General features: G+C 40.5%; 1 protein-coding gene across 2 annotated transcripts in view; it reads right to left on the bottom strand.

The window, feature by feature from the left end:
• Positions 1 to 12,376, bottom strand: part of GTF2F2 (general transcription factor IIF subunit 2) — a 127,865-nt gene that overhangs the window by 74,795 nt on the left and 40,694 nt on the right. For both annotated transcript variants that reach the window (XM_084636579.1, XM_084636578.1), the window contains one exon: positions 177 to 258. In XM_084636579.1, coding sequence (XP_084492705.1) covers positions 177 to 258 — 82 coding nt within the window. The remainder of the gene's footprint in view (positions 1 to 176; positions 259 to 12,376) is intronic.

Here is a 12,376-nt window from a genome sequence, read left to right on the forward strand (position 1 = left end):
AAACTGCTGCACTACACACTCTGTTATACCTAAATCCAACTTTAAACCCTAAACAAAATCAGGCAAATAAAATAGTTTTACTTTTTAGAAAATAATCTGGATCTTACCAGGAAAGAAGATAAAATATCAAAACAAGACATTACAGACTCATTGATAATAAAAAGAGATATCCCTACCTTTTCAGTTTCATATAATTTTCACTAGCTGCAGGTCTGCATTCAGCACGTTGAACCACTATTCCTTCCAATGAAAGTTTGTCTTGAATAGAAAGAAACACTTTATTATAAAACACAGACTTGTACCTCATTCACCTTTTCAACTACTGTCTTACTATTTATGCTCAGAGTTTAGAAAACATAATATAAATCCTTTTGTCTGGCACTATTCAGCTATTTAGAGAGCTGAAGAATGATACACTTGATATCCGTACCTTCTGTGAAACAGAACTTCTGTTCCATTCCTAGCTCTCCCACAGATCTCTTATGTGACATTGGGCAAGTCACTGACACCAAAGTTTTCACTAGTGGCCAACAGGAGCTCCAGGCCCACAGCATCTGTCAAAAATTAGACCCAGAGGATGCGTCTACACTGCAAATAAAAACCTGCAACTAGCCCACACCAACTGACTCGGATTCATGGGACTCGGGCTACAGGGTTGTTTAATTGCAGTGTAAACCTTCAGGCTCGGGCTGCAGCCCGAGATCTGGGACCCATCTCGCAGGGTCCTAACACCCAGGTTCCAGCTCAAGGCCAAATATCTGTACCACAATTATACAGCTCCTTAGCCCAAGCCCTGCAAGATCGAGTCAGCTAGCATGGGCCAGCCATGGGTTTTTAACTGCAGTGTAGAAATATTGTAAGTGTCTTAGGATGAGCGCCCAATCACTGAGGCACCCAAAATCAGTGGACACACTTCTACAAAACTTTTGGCCTTACTCTGCCTAACTTCCTCATCTATAGAAAGGGCATAATACTTCCCTACCCTACATGGGTGTTGTGAAGGCATATTCATTAAATATTTATACGGCACTATGATACTATGACAAATTTTAAAATGCTGTATTAAGTGCAGCATATGGATGGTATGCAGTAAATAAGGCATGCAGCTGCACATGGAATGGTGAGGATAAAAAGAAATACTGGACAGTTATCTAATTCCATAAGCACCATGATATACAGGCTGGCCTTGGTGGCAGAACACAACAAAACCTCAGCTTTCACCTCATCAATCATTTCTATTTTTTAAACCTCAATTTTATACATGTAAAGCACACACACCTCTACTTATATCACTATTTCTCCCCCTCCTCCCCCATTTCCTTTGCATTTCAGAATGTGAACTCCTTCAGGTAGGGACTGTTTTCATTTATATCTTTTATCGGGCAAGGATAGAGTAAATAATGTAGAAAGTATATAGCAACATCAGGTATATAGATTTAACAACCCATGTGGCGCCAGACTGTCCCCTCTTCAGGAGGGGTTCCAGAAAACTCTGATATAGGAACATCAGGGAGTTTTCTGGGCAAAAATTCCTTGTATGGGAAGGGTTTGAGAGCCTCCAAGCCTCACAGAACCAGAGGAGCTGCCAACACAGGAGCTGTGCTGCTTAGACTACTAACCCACCACACTTACACTACCTCCCACTTCCCCACACAAGCATGGAAAAGCTGTACAGCATCAAAGGGATTAACTGTGCTGGAGTAGAATTGAAGCAGCAATCACCAGAAAAGTGGTACTATGTCTTCTTACCAATTTGAATCCTGGGCCAAAGTTGTTTCAGATACTTGTGTGTTAACTCACAAATTTCTAGAACATAGTTCTCTATTTTTAATCTTCTAAAATAATGAAACAATCCCCTTTCCAAAAAGAAATGTAACAGAACAAAGTTAAAACTAACACTGTTTATTTTAAACCTGTAAAAAAACAGATTGTACTGTAAGTTTACCTTCCTCAGTTGTCAACTGTAATAAACTCTGTGTTCTCTATCCAGCTGTCTGCAACACACAGCCACTTGGTGCTTTGGTGGCAACAAGCTATTGTCCGGAGCAATAGCAGTGACTGACAGAGCAATGCAGTGGCACTTTCCAATTGTGGGAAATGAAAAATTACTGAAATCCCAAAAGTAGTACTGTACAGAAAGCAAACATAGGTGACTACATCTAGAATATCCTTAAAATACCACCCTCCTAACTATGTCCTTTTCACTCCAATGCTCCCTATTGCAGGTAGACAGCACAATACATCCAAATACACCCTCTGTTTGGACAGCCCATCCAAACACCAGATGTAATAGGATATGGTAAGGACAGAATTTTACTCTCAGCTCTGAGTGTCCTAACTTTGATGTATCAAGCCAAACTCATTCCTTTGGAAGAACATCTGAAAATAAGGGTAAGGTCACCTCACCGCCCCCCAGCCTCGATAGCCTGAAGAATCACTAACTTGTCTTTGCTTTAGGGCACTGCAGTGCCACCATCCCATTCAGATGGCACTGACGATAAAAAAAAATGCTTAGAGGGATTTTAAGCAACACAGGCTACTCTCTTTATAAGTATACTACATCTGTTGTTTTTTCAGTGCCTTGCTGACTGAATTATTTTTTACTGAAACCTAAAAATCTAACTCTGATCTCCCTAATGACACTGCAGAGAACAATCATCTGATGCCAGGCATTTAACATGGTTGCATTTATATGTTTTTGCTTTGCTTAAGGAATGAATTAAATCCTTCAAAAGAACAATAAAGTAGAATTTGTCTTTTCTGACAGTTCTGTGCATGGAGAGCTGAGGCTGTATGGCGGGTGAGTGAACTACGGGCTCAGGGAGGATAGTTCCCGGCCCAGCCCACCCCTTCCTTATGAAGCCCCCCACCCACCCACCCAAAGCTCATCGCCCGCCCAGCCCCCTTTCCATCGCCCACCCCAAACACAGTTACTTGTCTTTAGCTAAAGCATAACTACAGAAAGGCATCCAGTCTTGATCTGAGGACATCAAGAAAAGGAGCATCCTCTACTGCCTTTGGTAGTTTGTTTCAATGGTTATTCACCCTCATTGTTAAAAATCTGAGCCTAATTTTTAATTTGAATTTGACTGGCTTCAGCTTCCAGCAATTAGTGGTTGTTATGCCCTTATCCACTAGGTTAAAAAGTCCTTCAGTACTCAGAATGTTCTCCCCCTGAAGGTGATTGCACACTGTAATCAAGTCACCTCTCAATCTTTTTAATAAGATAGACCACTGGTTCTCAATCAGTACACTGAGGTCTTCTAGGGAGTACATCAACCCACCTAGATATTTGCCTAGTTTTACAACAGGCTATATAAAAAGCACTAGCAAAGTCAGTACAAACTAAAATTTCATACAGTGACTTGTTTATCCTGCTCTATATACTAGACACGGAAAAGTACAATATTTATATTCCAGTTGATTTATTTTATAATTATATGGTAAAAATGAGAAAGTAACCACTTTTTCAGTAATAGTGGGCTGTGACACTTTTATATTTTTATGTCTGATTTTGTAAGCAAGTAGTTTTTAAGTGAGGTGAAACTTGGAGTACACAAGACAAATCAGACTCCTGAAAGGGGTACAGTAGTCTAGAAAGGTTGAGAGCCACTGAGCTAGACGGACTGAGCTCTGCAAGCTCTCAGCCTAAGGCATTTTCATGGCTCCTCTCTACATCCTCTCCAATTTTTCAACATCCTTTTTAAAGTGTGAACCAGAAAGGGATGTAGTATTCCAGTATCAGTTTTGTCACTGCTACGTATAGAGGTAAAATCAGCTTCCAACTCCTACTCACTGCTCCCGTTTATACATCGTAGGATCGCTTTAGCCTATTTTCTCCCACAGTATTGCATTGGGAGCTCATACTGAGTTTCCCTGTCCACTCTGGCCTCTAAATGCTTTTCAGAGTCATTGCTTTCCAGGATACAGTCCCCTCACTGTGTATATCTGGCCTGCATTCCTTATTTCTAAATACATCACTTTGCATTTGGCTGTATTAAAATGCATTTTCTTTGAATGGGCCCCGTTTACCAAGCATTACAAACTGCTCTGTATGACAGGTGTCCTTGCCATTACTTACCACTCCATCAGTCTTCATATCATCTGTATGTTTTATCAGCAGTGATTTTATATTTACTTCCAGATAACTGATTAAAAATTGAACAGCATCAGGCCTAGTATGACCCTTCTGCAACCCCCATTCAGTGATGACTCCGCATTGACAACTACTTTGGGATCTGTCAGCTAACCAGTTCTTAATCCATTTAATGTATACTTTATTGATATAGCATAGTGTTAATTCGTTATCTGAAATGTCATGTAGTACTAAGTCAAACGCCTTACAAAGTAAAAGCATATTAAATCAACGTAATTACCTTTATCAACTACACTTTTAATCTCAAAAAATGAATTCAGAATTGACAGGACCCATTTTCTATAAAACCACGTTGAATGGTATTAATTATATTCCTATCTTTTCATTCTTCATTGATTAAATCCAATTTCTGCTTTTCCATTATTTCACACAGGATTGATGTCAGGCTAACCAGCATACAGTTACATAAGTCATCCTGCTTGCCCTTTTTGATTATCATCATTTTTCCAGTCTTCTGATTTTTCCCAGTCTTCTAAGATTTATTATAAATTAACATTAGTGGGCCAAAGATCTCCTCAGCCAACTCTTTTATAACTCCTGCGTGCAAGTTATACAGACCTGCGGATTTTAAAATGTTTATACCTAGTAGATGTTGTCTAACATCCTCCTCAGCAAGCATGTATTATGAACAGCTCAAGAAAGATCAGCTTCTATCTGGCTTTATCCAGAACAGACTAATAGATCTGCTCTTGGCTTTCAGTTTAAAAACAGAAAATTTTAGGCCCTTGAAAAAGCCTCTTTTAAAATGCTTACACACTACCATAACGAGCCCACCTCACTGCCTGCACATGAAAGCCCTGGTAAAGCTTTCCAGGCTGGACATGCAGCAGACTGCTATGTCCGAGTCCTAACACAGTGGATCTATGTGCTTTTAAGCTTCCCTTGGTCTGGATTAGGCTTCAGCACTCTTTCCTGGGCCTCTCTGGCACAATACCTGGGCACAGGCTCTCTGTTTGTTACACCTTAACATAAATGGACAGCTGCTTTAGGTTAGGGGTTCTCAACCTGGGTGTACACAGAGGTCTTACAGTAGGTACATCAACTCAACTAGGTTTCTGCCTAGCTTTAGAACAAATGGCATAAAAAGCACTAGCAAAGTCAGTGAAAACTAGAATTTCATATGACTGGTTTATACTGCTCTATATACTATAGACTGAAATGTAGTACAATATTTATATTCCAATTGATTTATTTTATATTTATCTGGTAAAAATGAGAAAGTACGCAATATTTCAGTAATAGTGTGCTATGACACTTTTGTATTTTTACATCTGATTTTGAAAGCAAGTAGTTTAAGTGAGGTGAAACTTGGGGGCTGTAAGACAAATCAGACTCCTGAAAGGGGTACAGTAGTCTGGAAATGTTGAGAACCACTACTCTTGGTCACCAAAACCCTGTGCTGACCCTCAAGACACCCCAGTTGCTTAAGCCCACCCATTCTCAGAACTCCAACACTGTGGGCACTCTGCTTTACAGTTTCCGTTTAGGATCACATGATAGGTGAAGAACATAACCCAGATACTTTGAAAAGGTTACAAAAGTTATCACTCTTTAGACAACACAAGAAATATACAGATCTAGGCAGACCACCACCAGGTCTATAGAACATCCCTGCCTGAGCTTCCTCACCACTCTGGCGAGTTCTTTGGACTTGGGTTGGTATTTCTAGAGAGTCCAGGATCCTTCCTCTCCCCCAGCCCATGGCTTCTCATCTGGAACTTACAATCTCTCTGGTCTCTTCTCCTTCCCCCTCTAAAATGTCAGTCAGAGACCTTTTTCTTTTATAACCTCCAGTCCCCTTTGTCCAGTGATGCCCTAAGCCAAGCCTCATCAGGTGTTTTATGTCCAACAGCAAGTGACCCACTGCTCAGTTACCAAGCCCGTCTGGGCAGTCTGGTCCTTCTGGGGCAATAGCCAACTCTGTCCAAGAGTGCTTCTATGTGAATAGAGGACTACAAAGGTTTAACAACCCTCCATTGTTAGCCCTGTGTCATTATCCTTTGGAATTTCAGTCCAACATGGAGGTAAAAAAAAAAATAGAAGGCAGACAAGCCCCACATTCAAAATGGAATTTGTAGTTTGACAACGATATATAGAGTTCACAATTTCAAAGTGGAATAAATAAGCTGTATGATTCCCCAAACAGCCACAACTTATATTAAGGAATATTGTTTTAACTCCCCATTCTTTCACTAACAAAGCAAAATCTTCACTAACTGCATTCCACAATGGACTACATATATCCTGAAGGGGAAATCCTCTTGGGGCAGATGTATAGCACCTATAATACTGCCAACGCCACTGTCCAGAGGGCAAAGTCTGAAACTCCTCTCTCTCTCGTGTTCTCTTGGGAATTGTAACACTCCTAAATTAAGATGTCTGCTAGAGAGCTGGATAAAGCCTGCAGCAGCAAAGATGCACCACCCTCCCCATATTCCTTGGGATGGAAGAATGTGATGACAGTTCCTGCTCCCTTTCTGACCCTTTAGCTGTCTACAACCACCAAAGATACCATATATATAATAACCTCATATTGAGGAGGGTTTTAAGTTTTCTTTATTAATAATTTCCTGAATATTGAGCATTAGATATTGCAATCTTAATAATGCATTAAAGCTTGTCTTTTTAGTTTAATACCTCTTTGCCTATACCCTTTTCTTTGCTTTAAAGGAAAAAAAAGGAGGAAAAATTGTGAGCTATTTGGCTTTCCTAGTTTACAAGCACTGCATACCTACCAATGAGCTTGTTCTGGAAGCAATGGATTTGTGGTGCTTTAGATGGTATAAACTCCTTACTCTGGTGTGCAGCAGGTATACCACATTTACAAGATCCACCTCGCGTTGTACCGAAGGCATTATAGGGGGACTGTTGCCACATTATAGTTAAGACTGAGATGAACTTACTGTTTAACAGCTGATCTTCCAAAGGGCTTGTCTACACAGAAAGAAAAGGAGGACTTGTGGCACCTTAGAGACTAACCAATTTATTAGAGCATAAGCTTTCGTGAGCTACAGCTCACTTCCTCAGATGCATATCGTGGAAACTGCAGCAGGCTTTATATATACACAGAGAATATGAAACAATACCTATTCCCACCCCACTGTCCTGCTGGTAATAGCTTATCTAAAGTGATTTCCAGCACAAATCCAGGTTTTCTCACCCTCCACCCCCCCCCACAAATTCACTCTCCTGCTGGCACCAGCAGGAGAGTGAATTTGTGTGGGGGGGTGGAGGGTGAGAAAACCTGGATTTGTGCTGGAAATCACTTTAGATAAGCTATTACCAGCAGGACAGTGGGGTGGGAATAGGTATTGTTTCATATTCTCTGTGTATATATAAAGCCTGCTGCAGTTTCCACGATATGCATCTGAGGAAGTGAGCTGTAGCTCACGAAAGCTTATGCTCTAATAAATTGGTTAGTCTCTAAGGTGCCACAAGTCCTCCTTTTCTTTTTGCGAATACAGACTAACACGGCTGCTACTCTGAAACCTGTCTACACAGAGTTATTCAGGAATAGCTGTCCCTGAATAGCTCCATGTATAGACAAGCCCTAAGTACTCTAATACACACACACATGCTCAGATTGTCTTGAAAACGGCAGTACCTCACCAGAGTTCATGGTGGGTTAGTGATGCAAATTTAGGCCAGTCTACACTAACAAGCTTACAGCGGCACAACTGTACCGATGCAGCTGTGCCGCTGTAAGGCTGGTTGTGTAGCCATTTTATGCCGATAGAAGAGAGCTCTCCCATCGACATAAAACCTTCTCAATGAGCGGCAGTAACTATGTCAGCGGGTGAAGCTCTTCCACAGACATAGCTCTATGCACACTATCACTTATGCCGGTGAAACTTATGACCCCCGTGTGTGTGTTTTTTTCACACCCCTGAGCGACATAAGTTTTGCCAGCATAAGTATTAGTGTAGACATGGCCTTAGAGTGATTTGGTTGAGTGATTCCCAGGACACAGCACCCTTAAAAAAAAGGAACTGAATAAAATTGTCTGGTTCTTCTAACTTTTATTTTTGCACACACCTGGGGTTCAAACTATTGCATTGATTCACCTCAAGCTGATATCACCTGATTGGGTTTGAACTCAACTAGTCCAGCACACACTGCCATGATGAAAAGCAATATTTAATAGTTAAGTGTTAAAGTTAGCTGTACAAAGTGGCTAGAATCTGGGTGATGTACTACAGACCATGATAAGCAGATAAATCATGAGAGAGACTCGTTCTTGTGAAGAGCAAGAGAGTGTATACAGGAACACCTGCCAGAGCAGCTCAGGCAACACGCTGTCGTTATTGAACCTAGCAAGCTCAACGCCTCCCCCAGCAGTTTCCTGAAAATGTCTATGGACATTACTACACTTTGCCATTCATTCTGTTTTGGGGAAGGGGTTCCTTTGTCAAGTTTTGCCTTGTCTAAGAGTAGATATTTCTAAGTGTTCTACAATCCACATGGATTCTCAAACTACCATGAAATTTTCTGTTCCATATTAGGGCCAAGTCTAGCTAGTAGGGCACATTTGGTCAAAGAGCTCCTTAGATACACCTCTCCCAACAAGAAGCTGATTTTAATAACCTACGTGCTCTAAAATACAGGCACACAGTGAGATTATTATTTATTTTTATTACCACAGTACTGAGGAGCCCTAGGTATGAAATAGGGCCCATTGTGCTAGGTATTGTAAAAACAGAACAAAACAAAACGACAGTCCCCACCCCAAAGAGCTTTCAAACTTGTTTGGAACACTGGTGTGCCACAACAAGGTTTTGTGTACTTTGGGAGAGGGGGAAGGAGAACACTAATTGAGACGAACAGTGCAGTTTGCACTTCTCAGAACTGGATGTCAGGCTGCATTCACCTCCATGAAATGTTCTCATTCACCTGAGAGCATCCCACTGAGATGTACGGGCCACTTCATTGCAATGCTCCTGTGCTGCCGAGGATTGTGCAGAGACCTGTTCCCTAGCCCCTGAATTAGCTAAGGAGGCTGGAGCTCGCCTCCAGCTTGTATATGATACCTTAACAACCTAATGATTACCACCTTCCCTCCTCCACATGACCCGTCAGCCCAAGGGGCATGAAAGGCCGAACAGGTAGCTGAAAGACAGGAAGGTGTTCCCAGGAAAACCACTCATTCCGCCCTCAATCATGCCCACCTCACTGTCACCACTTCCTCAAAAAAACACTGTCCAAAAAACTTTAACAACACATGGTTCAGACTGACCAGCAGTGATCTGTACCCTTAGAATGTCAAATGAACCTATGCCTGGATCTCTGAAAACCAGGAAACACATTGTTTAGGTAACATCTCTCTCACCACACAATCTTAACTCAGTCTCCTTTTGGCGATGTCTCAAGTCCCTGTGAGAGATTATAGGGTTGTACCTTTCCCAGGCAGTGTGGAAAGTACACAACAGTAGTGTGGGAAAACACTTAGGCCTCATGTTCACTGTAATCAAGATCATGTGTAGGTCAGAATTAGTGGACGTGAGCTAGCTAGGCATGACCTTCACGCAACCAATTCACTTACTCCAGACAAAGCACCAAAGAGTTGCTCAATATCAATAGCTATTCAATCCTTGTCCAAGTTATTCTTTCTCAGACTTCACCTTAGGTTAGCCCCAACTGAGGGTCATGGTGCACTGTGAAGGATGCCATCACACTGCTAGAATGCTTCAGGGAAATAGCACAGCACAGAGTATACAGGTTACTGTATGAATGCCAGTGTAGATATGGGTTTTGTGCTGGGCACTGAAAATATGCAAGAGTTAGACTGGGGTGAAGCACTCTTACATTCCCCTATTTCTTGATATGCCCAGTGGAATGTCAACTTCCAGAGGTCACAGTCATTCTAGTGGTCCTAAAACCCTACAGACATCATCAGAAACTCTTTCATAAACACTTGGATTTTTGTGCCAAGAAGGGCCATTGTGCTCATCCAGTTTGATCTCCTGAATATCACAGCCCAGGGGGAAAAAAAAAAAAAAGATCCCTGATTCCTCTAGCTGCAGCTGCTCCTCTGCTCAGATGGCAGTTTGATATCTAGCAACTTGCTGCAACTAATTTCTGCATCAATACAACTACATCTAATTCAGTAAGGAGTGTCTGAAGAATGGCATAACGCTGTGTTGAGAACAAACACCACAAAAAATTGCAGATTTTGTGGACAAGGTATGGTTTTGTTGAACTGCCTATTGCCAACTGCAAGGGGGCAGAGTTAAGGTTGTGTGGGGGTATGGTGTGGAAGACTAACTCTTTTATGCAATTTTCGTAAGTTTAAGGATAGGCACACTGGACATTCACCTTGAGTCAGCAGCTGAACCTGTAAATTCCTGTATCTAGACACATTCACATTCTCTTTCTCCTCCCACTCCTTCGCCCCCACTCCTGGGGATGGCAGCTAACAGCTTGCTGGCATTTTTTACTCTCTAAACAGCTGAAGAGATTTAGCCTGACCTTTCAAAAATATTTAACTATAGCCAAACCTGGAAAATTTCAGCCCCAAACACAGAGGTTTCAGAAGATGAGCATAGGAAGCTAAGGAATGGATACTGTTTTGCCGCTGCCCTGTCCTAAATTTATACAGCTCGGTTTGCCACGAAGGATTTCAAAATCCTTTACAAATCTGGGCTTTCTTTGGAAATCTCCCATCCAGCAGTGATCCAGCTTAGCTTCAAAGAGATGACAAGATCACCATGCAAGATAGAATGACGCCAGTGTCAATCAAAGGGTTTATCAATTACCACTATGATTCTTACAGTTGGTTATAAGATTAAAACCCACATCAAACTTGAACAAATCAAATGGAGTCTGACACTTGACTATTAACTGGATTTGAGCAAAAGTCTCCCACAGTGGCAAAATATTATCCATAAAGCTTATGTCAAAAATACACCACCTGTTTTTCTCTCTCTCCAAATACCTCTATTAACTCTTATTAACTGCCATAAGAGTTGATTTTCAAAAGGTTAGTATATTCAAGTTATTAAATTATTAAAATCTCTTCAAATTGAAGTGATACTAAACACAATGAGGCATCAAAGTGTTAAATTTAAACACTGACTTTGTAATGCCTGATACACAAAGTCTAATTAATAAAATAATGCTCAATATGTTATACATAGCAGCAGACAAAAGATTTAGAAGAGCAGCTCTGTGGACTGGGGATATTGAAGTATGGGGGCAACAAGTAGAATCAGCATGTTATTTACATCAACAGGCACACAGTCATATTAATCAATAAAAAAATCACATCATTAAAGCAACGTTTCTACAATATCTATAAGTAATTGCTAATATATCTATTGGGAGTAGTATGAAGATAGTCTTAACATAAACAGAGGTATAGATAATCCTTTTCATAAAAGGACAATTGACTTTGTTGTTAACAGGCCAAAGCAATAGACATCTGCTTGTAGACTAAAAAATACATTATTAAAAAAAAAATCTGAATCTCTGATTTCCATGTTCAGGCTAAGATAAGTGTTAAATCTCTACCTTGCTTTGGAATGCATGCTGCATACACTACCCTCCATCTCCTGCACACTCCCTAAAGAAATACACAAAGGTTTGTTCAGCTTTCCTTTTCCTCTCCCCAGCTGCAAATGTTTAAAGGGGAAAACCTCTTTTAAAAAGGTAATTTCAAATGAACCTTTAATCTCAGCTTCATACAGAGAAATGAGACAGCCATTTGATTCAAGTATACTTTGTCAATGTTTTCTCCCTTACTGAAGTGTTGCTAAGCTATAGTGTTATGTGATATTCAAAGATTTCTATAGGCACACTGGCCCTTTGTTCCGCACGGCAACAGAATTGTTTTGATTAAATATAAGATAATCTGTGAAATCTAACATTGATTATTTTAAAATTACCAATACCAGTAATAAATGTGCCTTTTCTCTACAATAGTTTTTAATCTATGGTAAAGAGAGACTTTTTAATATCAAAAGGATACAAAATCTAATAAAGGCTATATTTTTTGCCTCGCTGAGGGTAGCTGAGTCAACAAAAAATGATAGTTTCACTATATGCTAAACCAGTTAGATCAGAAATGCTTTATAATACCACTCTGAAACATTTTCTGATCAAATTTTAAGCCACTGTGTGTTTCATACATAAGGTATACACACACAATCCTCTGTTTTCAGCTATCTTCCATTAAATAGGTGAAGTACTTCAAACAGTAACACAATTTGCTTTTTGTAAAGGTAT

The sequence above is a fragment of the Lepidochelys olivacea genome (assembly GCF_965140295.1).
Source record: "Lepidochelys olivacea isolate rLepOli2 genome assembly, chromosome: 1".
NCBI classification, from domain to species: Eukaryota; Metazoa; Chordata; order Testudines; family Cheloniidae; genus Lepidochelys; species Lepidochelys olivacea.